Source organism: Barbus barbus (genome assembly GCF_936440315.1).
Source record: "Barbus barbus genome assembly, chromosome: 23".
NCBI classification, from domain to species: domain Eukaryota; kingdom Metazoa; phylum Chordata; class Actinopteri; order Cypriniformes; family Cyprinidae; genus Barbus; species Barbus barbus.
This window is the reverse complement of record NC_136751.1, coordinates 16,303,054-16,329,535: the sequence shown is the minus strand read 5'-3', so window position 1 is coordinate 16,329,535 and position 26,482 is coordinate 16,303,054. Positions and strand designations below refer to the sequence as shown.

Sequence of the window (26,482 nt, the reverse complement as noted above, 5' to 3'; positions counted from 1 at the left end):
GCATAACATTTCCTTTATATTTGAATCTAAATTTTCATTTAGAAGTTTTACACATGCATTGTTTATAGATGTGGCTACGCCACTGTTCAAAAGTTTGGGGTTGGAAAGATTTTTAATATTATTGAAAGAAGCATCTTTATGCCCCCCATGGATGTATTTATTTGATCAAAAATACAATGAAAACAGTTATATTTTATATATATATTATAATATAATTTCTGTGACAGCTGAATTTTCATTATCACATGATCCTTCAGAAATCATTCTAATATGCTGATTTGGTGCTCAAAACATTTCTTATCAATGTTAAAAACAGTTGTGCTGCTTAATATTTTGAGGAAACGGTGCTACATTTTTTCACAATTCTTTGATTAATAGGAAGTTCAACATTTCTTTTTTCCTTTGTTTTTGAGAATTTAAGCGTTTTGTCACTTTTGATCAATTTAATGCGTACTTGCTGAATAAAAGCATTTATTGTAATGAATAGTGTACATCTATGCCAGCAACAGAATCTTAAGCTCCTTTTTTAGTCGTAGGTTTATTTTCTTTTATCCAGTAAGGATCTATGACTTCAAACCAAAGGCTTCTGGGAAACAAGTGCAGGATTTCTAAATTGTTCAACTGCCAGTTCCAAAATCTAATTTAATAATACTGTTCAAAACATGATCTGAATAAACATCAAATAATGGAAGAGGTACATAAACATAACAGGAATCTTTTTTTTTTCTGTTTTAGGTTTGAACAAAGGCCCTGTTTGACTTTCAATCCTAGCAAAACACTTAAAATTATTTTTCTCATACGTACAATGACCTGTGACAGATTATTGGATCAAAGGATGATTGTATTTGGATGAACCCTTGATCCCTCCAGCTCATCCAGTCAATACTGATATATTATCTTGTACTGATACACAATATGACAAAAATATATGGAAAACCAAACACCACACCCATAAGTGCCTGTTGAGGATTTATTTTAAAAACTGGCACTTCCATTTAGGCACAATAGCATCGGTGAGGTCAGATATTGATATGTCTGGCTCACATTCAGTGTTCAAATTCATTCCAAATGTGTTCAGTGGGGTCAGATTTGGGTTTTGTACAGGCCAGTCAAGGGCTAATCAATGGCTAAATCATTTTTATATGGATCCTACTTTGCTCAAGGTTATTGTCATACTGGAATAGAAAAGGGTCCTCCCCAAAGCGTTGCCACAAAGTTGGATACGCACAATTCTCAAGAGTGTCATTATATTCTGTAGCATTAATATCTGTCTTCACTGGAATTAAAGGGCCTAGCCAAACATGCTGTCAGAAAGGGGTGTCCACATACTTTTGGTCATATAGTGCCTCATCTTTTATCTCCCTTGTGAACAAGTGGTATACATACAGATGGGGAAAGCTCTTTGCAATGCTCTTTATTACTTGTAAACACATTTTATCGTGTTATGGCTTTATCTGTCTTGGCTAAAAAGAGGGCTGCAGGAATGAGTCCTAAAACCTAGAAGCATATTAACGTTTTTGTACTTCCGATTCCATCGTTCTGAAGCCATTAGGTTTTTTGAATGGGTCATTGTTTAAAGATCTGAAATAAGGTCTGTGGTTAACAAGCAATTCTATTCTACGACATAAAATACATGAGTAATTCACCAGTGTCTTGCTAATAAGTTGCTAACAAGTGGCTAAATGGGACTACAGAGGTTGTCAGGGACATTGAACGGCACTTGCACACTATTCTAACTCAAACTTCCCAACTTGTAGATTTTAAATAAACAATGATTTATTTTCCAATAGTTTTTGGAAGCTTAGGAGTTTGGTAACACTTTATTTTAAGGTTCAATTCTCGCTATTCGCAAACAATTTACTATGACTTTTGCCTCCGTAAACTCCTAATTTGCTGCGTATTAATAGTTGGTAAGGTAGTTGTTAAGTTTAGGTATTGGATAGGATTAGGGATGTAGAATATGGTCATGCAGAATATGTGCTTTATAAGTACTAATAAACAGCCAATATGTTAATAATAGGCATGCTAATAAGCAACTTGTTAATAGTGAGAATTGGTCCCTATATTAAAGTATCACCAGGAGTTTTGTGTTGAAGTCGTGAGACTGTGGTTGTAGTTGGTATCAGTCAAATTCTGTTGAATGTTTGTTCTTTGTAGATGGTGCTTCTGGAGGGTCTAGAGAGGGTACAGTCTTTCTTCCAGAAGAACAGCTGTCGACTCCCTATTACTCCTAGCCTGGTGGCAAAAGAACTCAATATCAAGGTGAGTGCTTAAAGTCAACAAAATTGACCCGGTTGAATCTACAGTCTCGATCTGATTAATTCATTTTATCAGCAATTTTGTACAGGCTTCAAAAACCACATTGACAAGGAACGGATCTCTTCAGTTCTCATGTCATGCCAGGTTTTGTTCCGTTTTCCTGGGAAGCGTTCACATGTGATTCACTTCCTTATCCTTGCTCACTCCCCCCTCTTCCTGTTTCAGATGTAGAGTTTTGCACACTCAGCAAAGTTGTGAACTCCATCTCTTCTCCTCCAGTCAGATCTGCCCCCATTTCAAAGACCCTCTTTGTTGCCATGTTGAAGAAGAGAATCTAACTAAAACCCTGAGGCTGCTTTTGTAACATGGTGCTGCTTTTGTTGAAACTAGGCCTGCTCTTTCTTCAATTCCAACGCTGTACCTCTGAAGATTGCACTGGTTAACGCAGACCCGCTGGGAGACGAGATTAACGTCATGTTTAAGGTGTGTGTACAGTATAGTGAAGTGGCCTCCATAGTTAGAATGTATTGATCCTGAGGTTTGTTATTGTTTTACATTACCTTAGTTTGACAGTAGAGACAGAGCAGTTGGTTTCTTTTTATATTAATTGCAATAGTGGGATCTTCCATTGAATTCAAACTGTAAACATGTATGACTGATGGAAACTAGACTTCACTTAAATGTGCCACAGACAAAGAACCAAATTTAAAGTCTCATCTCAGTCATGAACATGCCCTCTAGTGGTAGAATCGGTAGTAGAACAAAAGTCTTGTACCTGCATATTTAAGCATAGAGTTCTAGATACCCCCTTTTTTTTAGCTTATCTGTTTTAACTGTAATTCAGGTTGGAGAGGATCTGAGGCAGGACATGTTGGCGCTGCAGATGATTCGAATTATGGATCGGATTTGGCTGCAGGAGGGACTGGATCTGCGTATTGTCAACTTCAAATGCATCTCTACTGGAAAAGATAAAGGTACATTCTGCCCTACATTTAAAACCTATTTAACTATTTTCCAACTAGAATAAAGTAGTTAAATATGTAAAAAAAAAAATTAAATACTCTTATGATTTACATTACTGGTCAAAAGTTTTTTTCATAGTGGTCTCTTATTTTCACCAGAGTAGCATTTATTTGATAAGAAATACAGTAAAACAGTAATATTGTGAATTTTTTTTCCTGTTTTATCATCTTTTACAATGTAATTTATTTTTGTGATAGAAAAGCTGAATTTTCACCATCATTAGTCCAGTCTTCAGTGTCACATGATTCTTCAGAAATCATTCTAATATGCTGATTTGTTGCTCAAGAAACATTTATTATTTCTTATGATCATTGTTGTTGCTTAATATTTTTTGTGGATTCTTTAAGTTCAAAGGAGCAGCATTTGTTTGAAATCTTAGATTTTTTTTTTTTTTTTAAATAATAATAATAACCTACTGACCTCAAACTTTTGAACAGTAGTAAATGAATAGCCTATTTATTGTAGGTACAAAAAAATGGCCTATTTAATTCTACAGATAAGAGAGAATGTTGAAAATTGACATGAAAAACTAAATTCTGACCTTTTTTGTGCAGTAAAAACTTGATATGACTTTATTAAAAATGACTTTGTGAGTGTACAGTAGAGTCTGCGTCTATTATAACATTTGTGTTTGCTTACACAGGAATGGTAGAATTGGTTCCGTCTTCTGAAACACTGAGGAAGATTCAGGTGGAGTACGGAGTGACGGGCTCCTTCAAGGACAAACCTCTCGCTGAGTGGCTCCGCAAGTATAACCCTGCTGAGGATGAATATGAGAAGGTATCTGGATGATTATAAATAGCAGCTTTAGTCAAGACCAAGTTCATGTGGTCCATTAGGTTGTTGAACTTAATTGAAACCGTCTCTTGTCAGGCCTCAGAGAATTTCATCTACACCTGCGCAGGATGCTGTGTGGCCACTTACATCCTAGGCATTTGTGACCGTCACAACGATAACATCATGTTGCGCTCCACTGGCCACATGTTCCACATAGACTTTGGGAAGTTCTTGGGTCACGCACAAATGATTGGGAGTTTTAAAAGGTGAATGATGAGTGACGCCATGTAAGATTGTCTAGTTTGTGCTTTTGTGTGGTTTTATTACTTGTTTTTTTCTCTCTGCAGGGACCGAGCACCTTTTGTCTTAACTTCTGATATGGCTTACGTCATCAATGGAGGCGAGAGACCCACTAGCCGCTTCCAGCTTTTCGTTGACCTTTGCTCTCAAGCCTACAATCTGATACGCAAACACTCCAACCTCTTCCTCAACCTGCTGTCTCTGGTATTATACAGCACTGCACTGCAAACAAAACAGTCATTTGTGTGTCATCCATATAATCTTGTGTTATCAAGAACGGCTCTGTGTAAATGTTTTTGCCAGTATTAGATACGTGACATTAATTGCACAACCCTAATAACAGGAAGCTGTTTGCATAAATTTCTTCATTTAGGACTTTTGTTGCTTTGCTGTTTACTTGTTTATTGATCAGTTTTTTGTTTGTTTGTTCAACACAGATGACACAGTCAGGTTTACTTGAGCTGACTGGAGTCCAAGATCTTAAATATGTGTATGATGCTCTTCAACCTCAGACTACAGATGCAGAAGCTACCATTTTCTTCACAAGGTAAAATGTATTGTTTGTTTATTTATTTGTTTATTTTGCTCTCTAAATAACATTTTTAATACCGGTCTCTTTTCCTCCACCTTTTTTCTTATAGGTTGATTGAATCCAGTCTGGGCAGTGTGGCCACAAAGTTTAATTTCTTTATCCATAATCTGGCCCAGTTGCGATTCTCTGGGCTTCCCTCCAATGACGAACCAATCCTCTCCTTCGCTCCCCGGACGTACACTATGAAGCAGGATGGCAGGATTCGAGATACCTCTGTATTTTCATTTCAGAAGAGATACAATCCAGACAAGCACTATGTGAGACTAATTTTATAACGTGCATATATGCATATATACAGTGATAATTCTGATTAATAATTCCTATATATAATTCTGTAGTTTTGTCTCATATTCATCTTTTAATCATATTTGTAAATGTCTTGACTCCACAAGATTCTTGAATCTTGAATCAGTAAAGACAAAATTGCTCTGTTGGCTGTGGAGTCAAGACATTTACAAATGATTAAAAGATGAATATGAGACAAAACTACAGAATTATATATAGGAATTATTAATCAGAATTATTATAGGGTGATTCAACACATAGATGTTTTGCCAGCTAAGAAGATCAGCACTTTAGAGTTTCATCCCTCTATCTGATGTGAGCATAAGTATTGGAACAGTTGCCTCACAGGTCTTTCTAAGTGATCAGCTGTGTCCTGTTGCATTAATTCTTCAGATATTAAAAGCAGGAAATGTGTCGGATCAGTTATATCCATTACTTCTGAATCTTGCATTCGATGATGACACACGCAAACCAGGATGAAGCTGAGGGAGCTGACTTTGAGAGAAAAGCAAGCAATTTGGATGCTAAAAGAAAAGAGGAAGTCAATTAGAGTTATAGCAAAAGCAAAGGGCATGGAGAAATCAAGAGTTTGGAAACCACCAGCAACCAACAACTACCTGATCGGCTGAGAAAACAACTGTAGTTGATGACAGACAAATCATAAAAGCTGTGACATGTCTGTAAAATCACTAACAACTTCCAGAAAGCTGGGGTGATGCTCTGACAATTTACTGTCCTCAGGAGACTTTGACACAGAATTACAGATGCTACACAGCAAGATGCAAACCTCTGACCAGCACCAAAAATAGAAAGGCAAGATTAGGGTTTGCAAAAAAGCACAAAGGTGAGCCAGAAGAGTTTTGGAACTGTGTTTATGGACCGATGAGACAAAGATAAACCTTTATCTAAGTGATGGTAAGTTAGGGAAAAGCACTGCATTCCGCCTTTAAGAACCTGACCGACTGTGGCAGCCTCGGTACACCTATCGAGCCTAACAATTTGCATATAAATCAGTATTTTAGACTTGTATTCAAGGATTTGGGGTGTCGAATGGACAGTGTTATTATTGTAAATCTGTTTTTAATTTTAGTGTATGATTACGTGCTCATGAAAGGCTTTTGGTGAAAGGATGTTAGCTTTCACACTTAGCCACTCATCAGCTAATATGCCCAGTAACTTTGACATATGATTAAATACGAGTCACAGTTTAATCTTGGTTTTTGTTCGTTTATAAATCTGCTATTTCAACAGGGGAAATGTTTAATAACGTGTCAAATTTCCTAAAGCGATAAAATAGCAATTTTTTGTTCAAATTCAATTCAATGAGCTGCCATTAACTAAAAATTGAGTATTTACTATTGTCCTTTTGCATTATTGATACACTATTATTTAATATTGTAAAGCTGCTTTGACACAATCTGTATTGTTAAAAGCGCTATATAAATAAAGGTGACTTGACTTGACTTGATGGGAAAGCAAAAATATGGAGAAAAAAGGGAACTGCAAATGATCCCAACCATACAGCCTCATCTGTTAAGCATGGTGCAGGTGATGTCGTGGCATGGGCATGCATGGCTGTCTCTGGAACAGGCCCTCTCAACTTTACTGATGACTTAATGTATGATGACAGTAGCAGAATGAATTTGGAAGGGTACAAAACCATCTTGCCTACCAATATTCAAGAAAATGCCACCAGATTCATTGGGAAGTGCTTCATATTGCATCAGGACAATGACCCAAAATACCCTGCCAGTTCAGTCAAGGAATTTATAAGGGCAAAGAAATGGAAAGTCTTAGATTGTCCAAGTCAATCTCCAGATTTAAATCTGATTGAACATGAATTTCACCAGCTGGAGAGGAGAGTAAAGGCAGAAACTCAAAACAAGCAACAAGTGGAATTGGCTGCATTAAAGGCTGGGAAAAGTATTTCAAAGGATGAGACCAAGAGTCTGGTGATGTCTATGGGTCACAGACTCACGGCTGTGATTGTGCGCAAGGGATCTGCAACTAAATAATAGCTTTTAATCTTTTATATCTGCCTTATGTTCAACTGTCCCAATACTTATGCTCACATCAATGAGTGGGATGGACTCTAAAAATTCTGTTGCCTTTAATTACCTCTTTGTATGTAATATTAATAATTTGTAATAACAAAAATAGTTTAATTTTCATTGAAATTATTACAAAATCAAGGATTCTGATTGAATTTTTTTTCCCTAATTTTACCATTTTTTATTTATTTTTTTCATCTCTTTCAGACGTACGCTATACGGATCCTTAGGGAAGGTCAGAATGAGCCGCAGTTTGTCTTCCGCACCTTTGATGAGTTCCAGGAACTGCACAACAAATTGACCATCCTTTTTCCCCTGTGGAAGTTGCCTGGGTATATGAGTTCACCTCGTGATTTGTCAAATTCTAAATTTCTATGTTCCTAAGAGTCTTTTTCCTGTTTATAGATTTCCCAGTAAAATGGTGCTGGGTCGTACACACATCAAGGATGTGGCATCCAAAAGGAAGGTGGAATTAAGCAGCTATGTGCACAATTTGATGAGGAGTTCAACAGAAGTCACCCAGGTGGGTGAATTGAAATTTTACTTGCGCAATTGTTGCTTTAATATATTATAAAATATAATTGTAGTGTTTTTTCGTTAATCTCCGGGAGTGACGAGTCAACCAGTTGTCACTCAGATGAGTATGCATTGGTTTTTAGTAACACGGTCAGAATTTCTTATGTTTTTGAAGAGACTTATGTTCTACAAGTCTGCATTTTTGATCATAATATTCTATTTTAGTATTTGAAATGTAATTTATTTGATTTAATGAATTTTCAGCAGCCATTACTCCAGTCTTCAGTGTCACGTGATCCTTCAGAAATCATTCTCACATGCTGATTTGGTGCTCAAGAAACATTATTATCAAGATTAAAGTAAAATTTTTATTAAAAAATTTACAGCGTTAATTTGAAATAAAAACCTCTCATAACACGCCTTTGCTGTCACTTTTGATCAATTTCAGAAAAAACTTACTGAACCTAAACTTTAGAACAGTAGTGTAATAAATGTGACTGATTTTTATTTTTTTTTCTTAGTGTGATCTTATCTACACTTTCTTCCACCCTATTGCGAGAGATGACAAGATCGAGGGGGTTGAAGGACTCTCTAAAATTCCAGGTATGTGTCATATATTTTGAATTGAATCATTTTTTTATGTATTTTAAAGATTAGAGTTGAACGCACCACATTATCATGATTGTTTTCATATATTTGGTGTCTGTTTGGCAGATATGCCTCCAGTGAGTCCCACCACTGGCCTCGTGGAGGGTGAGGTGAAGCTGTCAGTGTCCTACCGAAACAGCACGCTCTTCATCATGGTCATGCACATTAAAGACCTGGTAAGTAAAAGCACCTGTCCTCAAAGTGATCCCAGTTTCTGTTCATTCCAAAATCTCATCGTTTTTTTTTTCCTCCCAAACACAGATATCAAATGACGGTGCAGACCCAAACCCTTATGTGAAAACATACCTTCTCTCAGACCCCCACAAAACCTCCAAACGCAAAACAAAGATCGCCAGGAAAACTAGGAATCCGACGTTTAATGAAATGGTAACTGAAACCTACCTATTTAACCATGCCTGCTTTATTCTAAAGCTGATAAACAACTTCCTTCTCTCTTTGTTCGTAGCTGGTGTACAGTGGCTACAGTAAGGAAACCCTGAAACAAAGGGAACTTCAACTGAGCGTGCTCAGTGCAGAGTCTCTGCGAGAGAACTGCTATTTGGGTGGCATCACCCTCAGCCTTAAAGACTTTGACCTGAGCAGAGAGACTGTCAAGTGGTACAAGCTCACAACGGTGCCCTACTTTTAGATCCAACGATTCCTCCCCACCAGTCTTCCACAAAAGGTGATGTGACTGCATCAAGGACTTAGAGGACCACTTCACATTCCCCCAGCATCCCTCTCTCTCTCTCGCTCTCTCTCTCTCTCTATGACACTAATCAAGGTTGAGTCTTTGTTGAAAGAATCAATCCACCTAACTTGATGTGTGAATTCAACATTTGTGTTCTGTACATTTGGAACTTAAAAGGACCAAACAGCTTACTTAAGAGTTTATATATATATATACATATATATATATATATATATATATATATATATATATATATATATATATATATATATATATATATATATATAGAATATATAGAGAGATTGACACTTGTATTTTTAAAACTGCTTTACTTTTCTACATATGCAAATAAGAAACATTTAAAAGTCTGTATGGTTTTCAGCTATCAAAACAAGCACAGCACAGAGTTCACTGTGCTTTTGATAATGTGCCAAATGAACTGAACAAACTCATGACCACGTCCCTTTAGGGAACAATAACAGGGTGCCTTCACACGCTCTTTTCATTTTCACTCTTCTCCGTTTGTTTGTGGTTTAAAAAAAGGCCCTGTTTTGTAAGATAATGTAGTATGTACTTCCCATGGTGTGATCAGAGTTGCTCAAGCGTTTTTTTTTTTTTTTATCCACCAATGAATTTGTATAATGAACCCTCTTTAAAAAGGGAACAGCACCTGTGGCTAAAAGCTACTGCCAGAGCTCAGTTGAATCATAATATGTGAGTTTACCAGGAGGCATTTTTAAAAAGATGTACAAGATTGTCATCGCTCACTTTGCAAATAATGATCTGATTCGCTGTATTATAACTGTTAAAAATACAGTTTGAATGGATATTAACATGGCCAGTTATTTATTGGTTTTCTTAACCTGACCGAATCAATGTTTGCTGTAATTCTGTCTCTCTCTTAAGGAAAATTAAATGTTTTTGAACACCTCTCTGTATAATTTTTGTTCTGAGGATTAAAACTTGAACCAGTAGGGGGCAGGCAAGAAACATACAGATTGTTTTGTTTCCTTTTGCACTTTCATATTTTCAGATTTGGTTGAAACTGTTTTCATTTTGTTATACAGTGAGTAATTATATTATTTTACATTGTTATACAGTGAACTTTTATTATTTTATTATTATATACTGTAATTAGGTTTAATATTCTTATTATCATTGATGAAGACAAGTTAATTTCATGCCCTGTGATCTCCAGTGTTATTTTAGTCTCATCTATATACTATTATAGTAATTATTGATATTTTGAATTAGCTTTGAATTTTTTTTTTTTTTTTAGTTTTAGTAATTTTATGTTTTTGTTTTACTTTTATTTGCTTTTATTATTAATTATATTCAACCTTTTTTTAATTGTTTTAGTAATTTGTGTGCTTCAGCTTAAAATTATATTTAGTTAACTAGGTTTTTCTTATAACACTTATTTTATTTCTGCTTAATTTCAATTAAATATTAAAATGATTATAGTTCTAGATAACAACACTGGTGATTTGTGGCTAAAGCTGCCATTAAAGATGTGCAAGAACACATCTTAAAGGGATAGTTACCCCAAAAAAGAAAATTGGCATCATTTAGGCATGTTGTGCAACTAATTGTTGTCATGTTGAATTACTCATGGCGTGTTGATCCAAACCTCTATGACTAAGTAAATCCATTTAGTTCCCAAAATTCTTTTAAATATCTTTCGTGTTCCACCGAAGAAAATGAAGTCAAAATGTTAAAAATGATATGGTGGTCTACACCATTAAAGCTCTGACCCTCACACACTAATGATTTCTGTTGAGGTGTTGGTGTGATCCTTAGGGACTCTTGTGGTGTGGCCCAGGTGCGCTTTGTCATTGGAAGTAAAATTCTAAAGGTCTAAAATGCCTGACCTCAAGATCTGCCAGCGTTTCTGTGCCACCTAATTAAACCGACTGTTGCTGTGAGAAAGCATCTGGAGAGAAAGAGAACAGCAGTGCACACATTTGCTTTGTCACCGGGGTGAGAGCTTACTGATGAAGAAGTATGCATGATTGGACACTAGATTTTGCTCCTTGACAGTCACACACGGCTGCTGGAAAAACAATGCAAAAGGATAGAGATGATAATGATTTCTGCTTCCATTCAAATAACACATTAAAATCACATTTAGGCATGTGAGGTTTACTCTGTGTATTTGACTTGTAATTGTCACAAAATACATACACTTAGTCGCTTTGTCTGTTTGTACCACAGTAATGCACAGGAAAATGAATAAAAATTAATTTTAACTTAAATTTTAAATCTGTGCAACAGTTTTTATTTTGTGTAATGGGTTAATAGCATTTTCTTCTGTTACAGATTAAATTCATATATGACCATCTGAAATATTATACTTGACATTGTCTTGACATTGCAGTATTTCTTCTAGTAGAGCATTGTTCAAAAACAAAAGTGTAATGTATATGACGCAAGAAGCCGAGTGACTAGGTTTGAAATGTGTCTCAGCAATATATAGCGAGTTTAGTGAGGCTTTATTTGCAATAATCTGATGTAAATTCATCTTTAATGCACAATTAATTTTTTCTATAATACAAAAATATCAAATTTCCTCTTGGATGAGAGCAGAATTCACTGCTTGGTGCATCCAGTCTGGACGTAAACCTAGTTTTTCCTTTATTCAGTCATTATTATATCATTAAAATAAATAAATGAATTATTACGGGTCGGAAATATATTTCCACGATGGTAAGCTTACTGTAACTGCGTGATGTAATAGTAGCAATGTAAACTTGTTGCTTCATGCTGTTTCACATGGGACAACAAACCATGCGTCACTGCATGTGGGCGTGGTTTGTTGCGAAGGAGGGCGGGGCCAGTGTGATTGACACATAAGCGATCCAATCAAAGGTCGTACTGTTGCAGCGCTGGAGATATTTGTTTATAGTGGAGTGCTTTCATAAATTGGAGTGGTTTGACACAGTCACACGATCATTCGGAGCTGCTGTAAACGGGACTTGGTGATCATGTGGACCTCAGCAGCTTTCGCTCGGAGTTAACGCTCACATATCTGCGAAGATGTGGATAGCAAACTTCAAAAATCAGCCGATACATTACGACAGAGAAGACAAACTAAGGGACGAATATCAGAATACGTGACAGGGCATTGTTTGAGGATGGAGCGGACCGCGCTGCGGCGGTTTGGGGACAGCGGCATGATGCTTCTGCCCTGGACTAAACAGATCCTTACGGTGCTGTGGGAGCACCTGCGACTGCTGGTCCAGGTCATCTGCTGCACTTTGATTTCGGGTAATTCTGGTTTTATTCATATATTTGCATTAAAATGTTTTGCTATCCGTAGCCTATGCCATTGCCGATTTACATAGGCTAATCTTATTTACAGATGCACTTAACGTTATAAATATGATGTAGATCACTGTATAGATATATTATTATTATTATATATTACAAGTGCAAACTAAAAAGAAAATGAAAAAGTGCAAAAAAAAGTGCTGTTGGTAAATTAATTAGCATTTGCACACTTGATACAACATTTGCATATTTATTCATTTACATTAATCCGAAACGAAACGTATTTTCTTTAGAGAAGAGTGACATAAAAGTTGAAAGAAAACTAAATTAATAGTGATACAATACTGCATTTTAAACCAAACTCAGGGATTCAGAGTTTTTGTTTATTATAATATAATTATGAATATTTATAATAATTATGAGTATTTATTTAATTTTACCTGGCTAATATATTTATATTATATTTATACTATTTTTATTATTAATATTTAATTGTATTATTTATTAAATCATTGTTGTTGTTATTATTATTATTATTATTATTATACACGCATACCTTTTATTATTATTATTATTTACTTATTTTATAATGAGAAGGGACAAAAACATAACATTGAATATTATGGATAATATGGATTTTATTTTTCTATCAGTATTTTAAAATTGTATTATTGATTAAAAAAACATCTATCTATCTATCTATCTATCTATCTATCTATCTATCTATCTATCTAGCTATCTATCCTAATATACATTTCTATTATTAATTATGAGAAAGATCTCTATTTATGGCCTAAGGTAATTTTAGTAACTCTTGTTTGTTCCCCAGTTTTCCAGATGTTCAGGTTTGAAGTCCACCTGAGAATTACAGACGAGACAGGGCAACACATTCAGCACATGACAAGTGGGTCAGCAGACCCTTCTGACAGTTTCCTGCTCTCATCCTTGTTTGAAAACAACAAAAACATAGTGGTCGGGGGTTCCAATCCACTTTCAAAATTTGGCAGGGACCCATTCGACGTGAGCTCCCACTCCAGAGCTGTCCTCTCCAGTCTGGTCAGCGATGAACTCTGTTGCTCCTTGGTGGATGACCTTGTGTCCCACGCAACAGAGTGTCTCAATGACACTGAAGACCTCTATATTGGAGATCACTCCGTGTGGAAACATGGATACGACTGGACCATATTAGGAGGATCAGAGAGGAAATGCGGAGAGAACACCTGCACGTTAACTGCACATGTGTCTGGGTTTTCTGCAAAAGAGTTTGTAAAGCATCAGAAGCCCATCAGTGATCCTGATTCATGTAGTTCATCTACAGAGGATGTTCAAGTTCCATGTCAAGTGCAGTCAGTCGGTCAATTCTCAGACAGCGAGTTCAGCTGGGGAAGCACAGACAGCTCTTGTTTTGAAGGAGAACGAGAGGAGAATGACAAACTCTGGGACCTTCTGACCAGCTCGACGGATCCATATCACCCTCTACACTTCACAGCATGTTTGTCCAGTGCGGTTCCTGAAAAAAGCAAAACGCAGGTGGTTTTGAAGGCTGAAAGTCCCAGTGTATCACAGTCCACTGCATCTATAGGCTCAGACTCTTCCAAACCAGGTTCTGAAGATGAAGAAGAAGAGACCTTATGGAGATCCCTCTCTCAGAATGATTACCCATATCACCCATTGAATTTCAGAGCCCCTCTTCAAAGCTCACCAGCTACATCAGTACCTTCAAAACATGATTCGCCCAGTGACAACACACAAAATAAAACGGATAGACTCTTAAAATCTTCAAGGCGCTCAAAGCCGCTGTTACCATCAAGTAAAGTTGCTCGCCATTGCTGCCACATATTACCAGTTGAGACATTATCAGTGGTGCCATGGAGAAGACATGTTGGTCTGGCTGCTCTTCAGGGCAACCAAAGGAAATATCCCAATTTTAAGAAGGTAATTATCGGTCTTAAAAGAAAAGTTAACCAAAAAATGAACATTTTGTCATCATTTAATTACCCTCATGTCGTTTGTTCTTGTTGAACAAAAAAATATATTTTGAAGAACCAAACAATTGTTGGTCCCCATTGACTTCCATAGTAGGGGAAAAATTACTAAGGAAGTCAATGGGGACCATCAAATGTTTGATTACCTGCATTCTTCAAAATGTCTTTTATGTTCAGCATAAGCAAGAAACTCATACAGGTTTGGAACAACATGAGGGTGAGTAAATGATGACAAAAATGTTCATTTTTTTAGAGAACAATCTCTTTAAGGTGCGGTCACTGTTGTTTAGCGAATTTTCACAATTGGGAATTTCGATTTCTCTACAGATTTTGCAACAGGTTCAAGTTGCTCACTCAAACTTGCCAAGCTGACCAACAGAAAGCTGCTTGGTTTGAAAGTGATTTTATGAAGCTGTGCTTCATAAATCACACCACTATTGACCATTTTGCCTGCAAAATTTTGCCAAAAATGAGCTAATCTGACTGCACCTTTATGGCACTTATGTCAACTGTCAGTCATTGCTTTCTAACGGTATGTTGCTAATGTTTTTACAGGTGAAATTTTCTCCTATCGTACAAGTCCACAAGATGCAAGCTTGGTCCTTTGCTTTTCAAGCATCTCGCAAGGGACCGTGGGAGGAGTTTGCACGGGACAGAGACCGTTTCCGAAAGAGAATCAATGAAACTGAGAAGGCCATTGGCTACTGCTTTAGTTTGTCACACAGGGAAAAGCTGTGGGCCTATAAGGACAAAGTACAGAAGTAACCAGCCCTTGATCTGCAAAAATTGGTTTCTGATTGTAATTATTGATCTTATAGTTCCCAGGCCAGCCTCTAGACTGTTATATTGACTTAAATGGACATTTATACCTCACCGCTGTGTCCCAACACACATTGTACCTTGACTGTTACTCAATGTTTCTACTGCTGTGGCTACTGATTTGTTTTTTTGTTGTTGTTGTTTTTTGCTATGACTGATCACACACATTTATTTTTTAACACAAATTGTTGATATGTTGGAGTACTAGACGAGTGTTATTTTATTTAAAGTGATAGTTCATCTAAAAATAAATATTCTGCCAACATTTACCCTCATGCCATTGCCAATTCCAAAACTTTATTATTTTTTCACGTGAAACACAAAATAAGACTTTTTGAAAAATGGCATGGTGTTTTTTCCTATACAATGAAAGTCAGAGGGTCCAGTGTTATTTTGGAACCCACTGACTTTCATTGTATGGACAAAATAGTTCAATAAAAATAGTTTTTAAAAGTTAATAATGATTCTTCAAAATATCTCCTCTTGTATTTCACAAAAGAAACAATGTCACACAGGTTTGGAAAGATGAGAAGAAGAGTAAATATAACAATTTTCATTTTGGGGTAAATTATATCTTGTTTATTCCAATGGTTTTAAATGGTGTGAAAATAGGCTGCTTTTTTATTATTATTCATCATGTTGACAAAAAAGCAACAAAAAAAAAAGTAACAAGACCAAGTTACAATTCACCTCAATGTTTACATTTTTCTATATATAGATATATATATATATTTGTTCAAATACACTACTGTTAAAAAGTTTGCAGTCAGTAAGATTTTTCATACTATTATACTTTTTAATACTTTTATTCAGCAATGACACATTCAAACAGCACAGTTTCTTCAAAATTAAGAAGCACAATTTTCAACAATGATAATAGTAAGAAATGTTTCTTGAGTATATAATATTTCACAATATTACTGTTTAACTGAATTTTGATCAAAAAAATGCAGCCTTGTTGAGCATAAGAAACTTCTTTTAAAAACATTTAAAAATCTTAGACTCCGAATTTTTGAGCAGTAGTGAATATGTTAATTACATCCTAAACCATATGTCCTACAAAAACAGATGCTATGTTTTGACTTAACAGTTTGTACGTGAGAATAAATTAAATGACAGCTAATTTTTGGTTGCTTTTTTATACTCTATTACTCTTCAAATGTTCTATTATCACATCCTGCATTTGTTGAATGTACAGTTGTCTTCTTGCACACTGTGTCCTGGCTCATTTGTTTTGGTTCATCTTACTGGTTCATTGTGTCTCAGACTCTGATTGTAGAGGTACAGAACTCCTGCGAGACCGTCATGTGCAGCCCCTGTAAGAGAGGGTTAAAAACAAAGCGTGATGAAACTCTCTCCCTTGAGGAGAAATCAATTAGCATCTCCCCTCGACACATCAGCTGCAACACAAGCTTGCATGGTGCAAAGACAAGCAATCGTTTACGCAATCTTTCATGCTGTGACAACAGACTGCAGGTCTAATTTAATGGTGCTTTGTCCTGGAGTTAATTAGACTGCATTTTAGACATTTATTGATAGTGTAAATGTGGACAAATGTTATTATGAAAGTGTTTAACACTATATTAGCGATAGCTGACTGGTTGTGCTTTACTTTTTGCTTGTTGAAACAGTGCCGGTTTGAAAGCAACAGATCTGAGAGCAGTTTGAGGAAGGGTTGGTAGCTGGATGCATGATATCTCATGCATGGCATAATTGATACATGGTAGTTGCATGTGGCGCTGCTATGGTGTCTTCCTCTCCTAAGGTGCCTTCACCCAGGTGACCTTGGTCTCTAGGCAACCAAGCACAGCACTATTTGGCAATGAGAGGATTGCATATGATTGCAACAGGGGCTGGTGTGTTGTGGGAGGGCAGCCAGCCTCTATTACTCATCCTGGAGAGTCCAAAGCTTGAGAAGGGGGATCTCTGGAGTCACAATTACAAAGCACTGACTGCCTGATGCAATAGAGCAGTCAGCAGCCGCAGTGTGTGAGACAAAAAAAAGCACAGGTAGTCAGACACATCTCATGTTGCAGAGAGAAATTCACGCTGGATTGGTTATTACATAGTCATTTTTAAATAGTACTGAATGTCAATAATGTGCACGGTCAGTGTACATTAAACGGTTAAAAGCATGAACATGAATCATTACAAATGGTGATGCTTAACTGTAAAAATATTTGAATATTCAAATCAGATGATGTAGCTTCACAGAGTCATTTTGTGAATGTGAGTGAGAGGCAACATGAATCCCTTTTTGGAGATAACAAATTAATCATTTTTCGAGACCATTTATTTTGCTGCCTTGTGTCAAACTACTTTAAAAAGCTTTTTTCACGTCAATCTACACTGACAAAGCAAAAAACAGATGTGTGACAACTTTGCAAATTTATAAAAAAAAAAAAACTGAAATCAGTACATTGCATAAGTATTCATACCCATAAGACAGTATTTAGTCGAAGCACCTTTACAGCAAATCTTTTGGGGTATGATACGACAAGTTTTGCACATCTACATTTGGCAATTATCTGCCATTCTTCTCCTCACCTCTTCACTTTTCAAGCTCTGTCAGCTTGGATGGGGGCCAACAGATATTTTCAGGTTTCTCCAAAAACATTTGATGGGTTCATGCCAAGGCTCTGGCTGGGCCACTCAAGGACATTCACAGAATTGTCCATTGCCACTCCTGCTGTGTGCTGAGGATCATTGTCCTGCTCGAAGGTGAACCTTCTTCCCAGTCTAAGGTTTTGAATGCTCTGGACTAGGTTTTCATTAAGGACATCTCAATATTTTAGTGTGTTGAGCTTTCCTTCTACTCTTATGAGTCCCCCAGTCCCTGCCGCTGAAAAACACTACCATAGCATGAGGCTGCTACCAGCACAATTTACTGTTGATGCTACTGTGCAGGTGATGAGCAGTCCTTGATTTTCACCATACATGATGCTTGGAATTGAGGTTCTTCAGACCGGTGGAGTGTTGCAGTGATGTTTGTCCTTCTGTAAATTTCTCCTATTTTCATATATGATCATGGAGCTCAACTAGATTAACCATCAGCTTCTTGCTCACCAGTCTAACCAAAGCTCTTCTTCATTCAGCTTGACCAGTAGGCCAGCTCTAGAAAGAGTTCTGATTGTTCCAAAAGTCTTCCATTATGGATAATGGAGACTACATGCTACTGTGAAACTTCAGTGGAGCAGAATTTTTTCTGAAATCCTCCCCAGATCTGTGGCTTGACACAATCCTGTCTCTTGAGCTCTACAGGCTGTTATTTTTACCTCGGGGCTTGGTTTTTGCTCTGAAATGCATTTTCATCTGTTAGACCTTTTATTGAGAGGTCTCACTTGAATTTGCCACAGGTTAACAGGTTAAAAGAGTTTGAATAGGGTTTGAATCATTCTTTAGCTGCTCATCAATAAAAACATTTTTTTACCAGAGAATGAATGATATAGGCAAATTCAGTGTAGCTCGCATACATGGGGAAGTCGTGGCCTAATGGTTAGAGAGTCGGCCTTGTAATCCAAAGGTTGCAGGTTCGAGTCTCCGGCCGGCAGGAATTGTAGGTGGGGGGAGTGAATGTCCAGCGCTCTCTCCACCCTCAATACCACGACTGAGGTGCCCTTGAGCAAGGCACCGAACACCCAACTGCTCCCTGGGCGCCGCAGCATAAATGGCTGCCCACTGCTCCGGGTGTGTGTTCACGGTGTGTGTGTGTTCACTGCTGTGTGTGTGCACGTTGGATGGGTTAAATGCAGAGCACGAATTCCGAGCAGCTCTTTAGGTTCACACAGGCTGTTACATGAACTCATGTGGCATAAATGAAGTAACCACAGCAAGACAGCATACAGCTTAACCATAAAGACTGGTACAGTTCACCTATCTTCAATACTTAGCTCGCTGTATGTGCTGCATGTCAACCATCACATGGCGGCACCATTGAGCATGTGTTGTAGCCTATCCTTCCTCATTACGGTATATTCAGTCAAGACCTCTGCTTCCAGGCTGTAACACAATTATATATTTTTTTCATAATCTGAATTAAAATATGAAACTATTATTTTTTTAAATAAACAAATACATGTAAAATAAATATATTTATTTGTAGATATATGGCCTGTCATTAGTGTAGGTTTCATACACGTATAGGCGGATTTAAAGTCGAGCTAAACTCTTTATGTTACGGTAACAACGATGTTTAAGATGTTGGAAATGTTGATGTGTTGATTTGGAAATGGCAATGAGGTAAAAAAAAAAAAAAAGTTGCATGGTAACGTAACAAATGATCCATTAGTGTCTGGTTTGTGCTATGAATTAACATTAGGCTACTAATGTTGTTTTGGTGCAACTGATTTTTAAAAATAAGCAGAGACAATGATTCAAATTGCACATTATAATACAAATAAATATTTAAGATGGAGAAGCTTGAAATATGAGGTCAAATGGATGGAGGCCTAGTTGGTCTATGTTCTGTATTTTATTACGTAAATTTCCCTCCAATCTTATTAAAATGGAACATATGCAATATGCAATAATATGCAACATAGCTACTTCATCCTCTGAAGAAATACAAGAAACTTTATGAACCATTGGAATATGAACAATATGAGCAATCAAAAACAATTGATTTTTAATGTATTTATTATTTAAGGAACACTGCCAGACACAGATATTAGTGCCTCAAGCCAAGGTGCCAGATGCTACCAGGGATTGGGATCCTTGCAAGATGCTAAGAGATGGAGAGGCCACTCTCACCAGACTGAAGGACGGAGAGGCCAAGACAAGAACGTCTGGGACTGCTGTGGCAGGAACAGCTTTCACAGAAACCTCTTGGGCGGCCTGGAACAGCTTTCACAGAAATTTCTGGGACCACGTCGATGGCCGGTGACTGGGCATATTGTGACAAGGTGTGGAGGGATGGCCACTCACTTCAGGAGATTGAGATAAAACTATTTCTATAGTGAGTTAAAACAATTAAGTGTTATTACTGTTACTATTTAGCTATTAACAATTATTTATTAGTGAGATAAGCTGCTCAATCACATTTTAAACAGACGGCGATAAAATAATTTGCCATAGTGAAATAAAAAATATTATTATTATTAGTAGTAGTAGTATTAAACAATTAACATTTATTCCTGAAATACAACTATTTGCTAGCTAAATATTGTAAAATAATGATACTTCATGGCCATCCTCCAAGTGTCTCCCTTCTCTCACCGAAGTCATACCGGCTCAAGATGTCTTCTAAAAGATAAATAATTTTAGTTAACATGAAATTTCAAGCACTGACAGCAGTGTTTTGGATGTAAACTCACCCTTAACTGTAATGTCACTGTGTTATTATCAACTGAAGCTGGACTGACTGATCCAGGAGGGGTTTGCTGGAAGGATTTCAACACCCCTGAAAGTAGCTTGGTCCTCATCTTCTCAAAACACTCCTTCCTCATCATCTTTTTCTCCACCATCTCATTTCCCTCACCAACTGGAACTGATGGTGGTACTCCCAGCAATCAGAACTGTTATCAGTAACATTTGCTTTTTACTGACTTGCCACTAGGTGTCACAATACGATCATATCAGAATATCGAGTGAACCTTTTATGTACTGCAGCCCTAATACAAACCCGATTCCAAAAAAGTTGGGACACTGTACAAATTGTGAATAAAAACAGAATGCAATGATGTGGAATTTTCAAATTTCAATATTTTATTCAGAATACAACATAGATGACACATCAAATATTTAAACCGAGAAAATGTATAATTTTAAGGGAAAAATAAGTTTATTTTAAATTTCATGGCATCAACACATCTCAAAAAAGTTGGGACAAGGCCATGTTTACCACTGTGTGGCATCCCCTCTTCTTTTTATAACAGTCTGCAAACGTCTGGGGACTGAGGAGACAAGTTGCTCAAGTTTAGGAATAGGAATGTCCCATTCTTGTCTAATACAGGCTTCTAGTTGCTCAACTGTCTTAGGTCTTCTTTGTCGCATCTTCCTCTTTATGATGCGCCAAATGTTTTCTATGGGTGAAAGATCTGGACTGCAGGCTGGCCATTTCAGTACCCGGATCCTCCTTCTACGCAGCCATGATGTTGTAATTGATGCAGTATGTGGTCTGGCATTGTCATGTTGGAAAATGCAAGGTCTTCCCTGAAAGAGACAATGTCTGGATGGGAGCATATGTTGTTCTAGAACTTGGATATACCTTTCAGCATTGATGGTGCCTTTCCAGATGTGTAAGCTGCCCATGCCACACGCACTCATGCAACCCCATACCATCATAGATGCAGGCTTCTGAACTGAGCGCTGATAACAACTTGGGTTGTCCTTGTCCTCTTTAGTCCGGATGACATGGCATCCCAATTTTCCAAAAAGAACTTCAAATTTTGATTCGTCTGACCACAGAACAGTTTTCCACTTTGCCACAGTCCATTTTAAATAAGCCTTGGCCCAGAGAAAACGCCTGCGCTTCTGGATCATGTTTAGATATGGCTTCTTTTTTGACCTATAGAGTTTTAGCCGGCAACGCCGAATGGCACGGTGGATTGTGTTCACCGACAATGTTTTCTGGAAGTATTCCGGAGCCCATGTTGGGATTTCCATTACAGTAGCATTCCTGTATGTGATGCAGTGCCGTCTAAGGGCCCGAAGATCACGGGCATCCAGTATGGTTTTCCGGCCTTGACCCTTACGCACAGAGATTGTTCCAGATTCTCTGAATCTTTGGATGATATTATGCACAGTAGATGATGATAACTTCAAACTCTTTGCAATTTTTCTCTGAGAAACTCCTTTCTGATATTGCTCCACTATTTTTCGCCGCAGCATTGGGGGAATTGGTGATCCTCTTGCCATCTTGACTTCTGAGAGACACTGCCACTCTGAGAGGCTCTTTTTATACCCAATCATGTTGCCAATTGACCTAATAAGTTGCAAATTGGTCCTCCAGCTGTTCCTATATGTACATTTAACTTTTCCGGCCTCTTATTGCTACCTGTCCCAACTTTTTTGGAATGTGTAGCTCTCATGAAATCCAAAATGAGCCAATATTTGGCATGACATTTCAAAATGTCTCACTTTCAACATTTGATATGTTATCTATATTCTATTGTGAATAAAATATAAGTTTATGAGATTTGTAAATTATTGCATTCCTTTTTTATTCGTAATTTGTACAGTGTCCCAACTTTTTTGGAATCGGGTTTGTAAATAGTATTTGTATTTTTTTCATGCCACTGCCAAATGATCAGTGTCTACTGTGAAGATCACAAGGGAAATGTTTGAAGCAGCAGTGGTGTCGTGATCTGTATATAAATGATTTTTTTTATATATATTTGAATCGATCTACAGTATGTCCATGTCAGTATGGCTATGGACTTTCACTATTACACTGACAAAATGTTTTTCTGCTTTCTCAGAAATGTTCAATTGTAATGTGTTACCAAATAATTATTTTGTGTTTGAAGCTATTTATTTAGATTTTACTTTTTCAGCTTAATTCAGCTATTTTAGGACACACACAAGTCTTCTCATCTGTATGACAATGAATAAATAAATAAAGAAATGTATCTTATAATTTGTATAATTTAAAAAAGAGCAGAACCTATAGTTTTGCATCTTTTTATATCAGTAGAATTTAAAGCCCTTTTATTTATGTGTGTGTTTTATGTGGTAAAATTTAAATGAACTGGTCAATATATCAACATATGTTTAATATGACTGAATCAACCTGCTAAGCTAGAATAATGAAAGTAATTTTAAGTGGATCAAAAAGAAATAACTTAGGCTATCAACTGCACAATAAATTTGACTGTAAATATGTAATAAGCAACTATGAGTAATACCAACAGGCAGGTTGCCAAGTCTGTGCTGCAGATGATGAGTGGAACCAGGTATTCTGGCTACTATTTTCTATGGAAACAATAAGGGAATTTACAACTAGTATGTCCACAGACATAAGATAAATCACAAATAATGTATTAATTTTAAGGGAGATAATCAGTATATTTTGTATTTTTAGCCTTATGTAAAGAGTTTTAAGGCACTCTTAAGTGCTTTACTGTTTAAAATAAATTATCAAATCATTTTTTAAATGCCACAAAATTTACAGAACCTTTAACAAACCTACATTTGTGTAAATAAAAGTTCCCTAACTGATGAAAAAGAAGCTATATGCGTTTATATTAGCTACACAGGCAGACCTGGCAACCCTCAGTCTGCAACAAAGGACCACACAAATAGCAGACAATCAAATCAATCAATCAATGCTTTGGAAAACATGCATACATTCCATTTATTGGAACACCAAGCACTATGCAATATAACCTACATCCAGATAAAATTGACTAAAACTGAAAAAAAAAATACATTATTATTATATGATTTCTCAAGAGCGTGAGCAATGATTTTTCTTACTATGCACGACGATAGTCTGTATTGTAAGGAATTTATCTTTTTTGTCGGCCAACCTTGCTCACTGAAAACCAAGTGCAAAGTTAGCCCTCCCCTTTAATCGCCTTTTGCCCGAGCGCTGATCGCTTACAAAGGGAGGACAGCGAGGAGGGAATATGAGGTAGACAGGACTTTACACGGGAATAATGGCGGCGCCGCTCCGGCGGGACACATTACCTGAGAACTACTCTTATGGGGTGTGCAAGGACGGCAGGGTCTTTTTCATAGAGTGAGGATATATGTTTACTATTGCATTAGAAAGAATTTCTTTCTCATACCGTTCGAGTGTTTCCCAGCCAATTGCATCGCTAACAGGTGGTTTGTTTTCCTGCCAGCGATGAGACGAGAAACACTTCTTGGCTTCATCCCTGCACCGGTCAACCTGTCAATTCTGGACACATGATCCGATCCGGTAAGTGCAATTTTGGACTTAATTTCCATTTCCTTATTTAAGTGTTATTTGCATACGCGTAAAGAATAATGGAATGCTAAAAGTTTCGCAAACGTGCTATTTTTCTTGCCTCATAGATCTACCCACAGGTTGGGAGGAAGGGTTTACGAAGGAAGGAGGGAGTTTCTTTATTGAGTAAGTGGATATGTTTATAGTAATTACACCTTACTGCATACTGCGGTCCTGTAGTGCGTCAGGTGAATTACAGGTCATACGCGGGCTTAATATGGCTGTACTAGTAGTCTTTCTCCTGCATCAGCAAAACATGAATATTAAGAATTGTGCACGAGAGGTATCAAAGGTAAGCTACAGTACATGCACAGTTATTGTCTTTGAAGACTGGCATTCAAGTACAAAGTCTACAGAACAGGTGTACACGCCCCTTTCAATTTACAGTTGATGTCTCATGTTGGCAGTCTCACTACTGTACCATAATTCCCCAAAATGCTGTTTAGATAAAGCTGTAAGCTTTTAGAGGATGCTTTATACACACACAGTAAGTTTGAAATACTCATTCCCTGTGCGCTGCCTAAAAATATCTTAAATTTAAGATTTTTGTTATAATGTTCATACATTATGAATATGTAAATTACAGAATTGTGACCTTCTGCTATTGCAAGTCTAAAGGCATTTGCAGCAATGGTTCCTTTGCTGAAAAAAACAATAGAACCCTGCCCAAAACACAATAGGAAATGTAATGGATTTAATGGTAATAATGGGAATTGTATTGGTTTTAATGGAAATTATAATGTTGTCTACTGGTATGTGATTCTATTGGTGGGATGTTAAATCCTATTGGAAAAATGCCCAAAACACACTACAAAAAGGAATTTTGTAATGGTTTTACTGGAAAAAGCTAATGGTTTATAATGGTATTTTAATGGAAACCATTGGAATTTCTGTGATGGTTTCTATTGGGCTTCTATTGTTTTTTTTTTTTAGCAGGGGAAGGTGTTTGTTTGATGCAGTTGAATAGATTTGCTGATACACTATAGATCAGTGGTTCTTGAGGTCCAGTCACTTTAGTAAAATTAAAAAAAAAATTCACAGACACAGTCACTTTCAAACCAAGCAGCTAGGATTCAACTGAATCCGGTGCAAAATTTGTGTTGGGAAATCTTCGTCCTCATGCAGAATTCTTGCTAGTGTGGATTCCTATTGAAATGACATGATTTTGTCAGTGAAAATTCCCCTCACTGTTCAACACAATTTTCAAATGCGCCTCATGGAAGGTAAGATCGTTTCTTCAGTATTTCTGCTATAATTATGGCAGTGCTGCTTGTTTTTAGAACCTCTGCTATAGACTGACTTGGCCATAGCAATGTAGAATTATAGTCTTTTCTTTTTTGGGGTTGCCTTGTTGTTCTGCTTCAAGATGTTTGCATTGGTATCATCTCCTAGTCGGATCTGTGCGAGGTGTGTGTTTAATCTCATATCTGGCTTGTAGTGCCCCACATTTGAGTCTCTGTCTCTCCCAGTGATTTCTCAGATCCTCAGAGTTGGCTCAGGGTCTAAGGATGAGTAGAAGAAATCTCTGAATAAACTTAGTTGGAGTCACTGTCAGGCTGTCTAGATTTTTAACTCATTAAATTCTGATTTGGGGATGAAACTGGCATTAGACTCACTACAGATGGTTGATCAGCACAGATGCAAAGATGATGATCATATACTGTACTTGCAGTCAGAGCTGTGATTTTGAGTATGAAAGAGCAGAAGGCACTCAGATAATACCTGCATGACTGTATAGGCCTATTTGTTGACAAATCCAAAATGCATCACATGACATTCACACACCAGTCTGTTTGAGGATCTTGCATGGGTGGAGCCTGTTTGATTAAAGACAAATAGGATGTAGTAGTGACTTCCTACTGTAGCTCACCTGACTGAATCTGTATAGTGTGACATGAAGTGTGATTAGGGAACAAAAACCTAAATGAAACTAAGAGTTACAGGGGTTGGAGAAAATAATGCAAGGACCCATTATTATAGGGGTTAATATAATTTTTGTTGGCTTAAAAAATGTTGTGATTATTTTTTGTTTATCCTTTCGCTATATATATATATATATTGTTTAGGTTGTCATTCAGTATATGTGACCCTGGAGCACAAAACCAGTCTTAAGGAACACGGGTATATTTGTGCCAATAGCCAAAAATACATTGTACTCAAAATGATCGATTTTTCTTTTATGCCAAAAATCATTAGGACATTAAGTAAAGATCATGTTCCATAAAGATATTTTGTAAATTTCCTACCGTAAATACACTGAACAAAATGATAAACGCAACACTTTTGTTTGTGCCCCCATTTTTCATGAGCTGAACTCAAAGATCTAAGACTTTTTCTATGTACACAAAAGGCCCA

The 26,482-nt window shown here is 36.9% G+C and overlaps 3 protein-coding genes across 7 annotated transcripts in view; all 3 read left to right on the top strand.

The window, feature by feature from the left end:
* The window catches only part of LOC306842656 (phosphatidylinositol 4-phosphate 3-kinase C2 domain-containing subunit alpha-like), a 34,130-nt gene extending 24,761 nt beyond the window's left edge, over positions 1–9,369 (top strand). For both annotated transcript variants that reach the window (XM_079373623.1, XM_079373624.1), the window contains exons 20-33: positions 2,158–2,262; positions 2,650–2,742; positions 3,104–3,233; positions 3,926–4,062; positions 4,156–4,325; positions 4,407–4,563; positions 4,797–4,906; positions 5,001–5,208; positions 7,495–7,619; positions 7,693–7,810; positions 8,325–8,406; positions 8,518–8,627; positions 8,713–8,838; positions 8,918–9,369. In XM_079373623.1, the coding sequence (XP_079229749.1) occupies positions 2,158–2,262; positions 2,650–2,742; positions 3,104–3,233; positions 3,926–4,062; positions 4,156–4,325; positions 4,407–4,563; positions 4,797–4,906; positions 5,001–5,208; positions 7,495–7,619; positions 7,693–7,810; positions 8,325–8,406; positions 8,518–8,627; positions 8,713–8,838; positions 8,918–9,100 (1,854 nt within the window). In that variant the 3' untranslated portion in view covers positions 9,101–9,369. The remainder of the gene's footprint in view (positions 1–2,157; positions 2,263–2,649; positions 2,743–3,103; positions 3,234–3,925; positions 4,063–4,155; positions 4,326–4,406; positions 4,564–4,796; positions 4,907–5,000; positions 5,209–7,494; positions 7,620–7,692; positions 7,811–8,324; positions 8,407–8,517; positions 8,628–8,712; positions 8,839–8,917) is intronic.
* Positions 9,370–12,021: 2,652 nt separating this feature from the next.
* Positions 12,022–16,337, top strand: LOC306842805 (protein phosphatase 1 regulatory subunit 15B-like). Its single transcript, XM_079373880.1, has 3 exons — positions 12,022–12,409; positions 13,242–14,347; positions 14,953–16,337. Exons 1-3 carry the CDS (start codon positions 12,277–12,279, stop codon positions 15,160–15,162), a joined length of 1,449 nt encoding a protein of 482 aa, XP_079230006.1. The 5' UTR covers positions 12,022–12,276; the 3' UTR covers positions 15,163–16,337.
* Positions 16,338–23,741: 7,404 nt separating this feature from the next.
* The window catches only part of LOC306842846 (pleckstrin homology domain-containing family A member 7-like), a 102,070-nt gene continuing 99,329 nt past the window's right edge, over positions 23,742–26,482 (top strand). For all 4 annotated transcript variants that reach the window (XR_013781788.1, XM_079373986.1, XM_079373985.1 and 1 more), the window contains exons 1-3: positions 23,742–23,896; positions 24,003–24,079; positions 24,196–24,253. Coding sequence is in view for 3 of the 4 variants with exons in the window: in XM_079373986.1 (XP_079230112.1) it covers positions 23,814–23,896; positions 24,003–24,079; positions 24,196–24,253 (218 nt within the window). In the remaining variant the exon portion in view is untranslated. The remainder of the gene's footprint in view (positions 23,897–24,002; positions 24,080–24,195; positions 24,254–26,482) is intronic.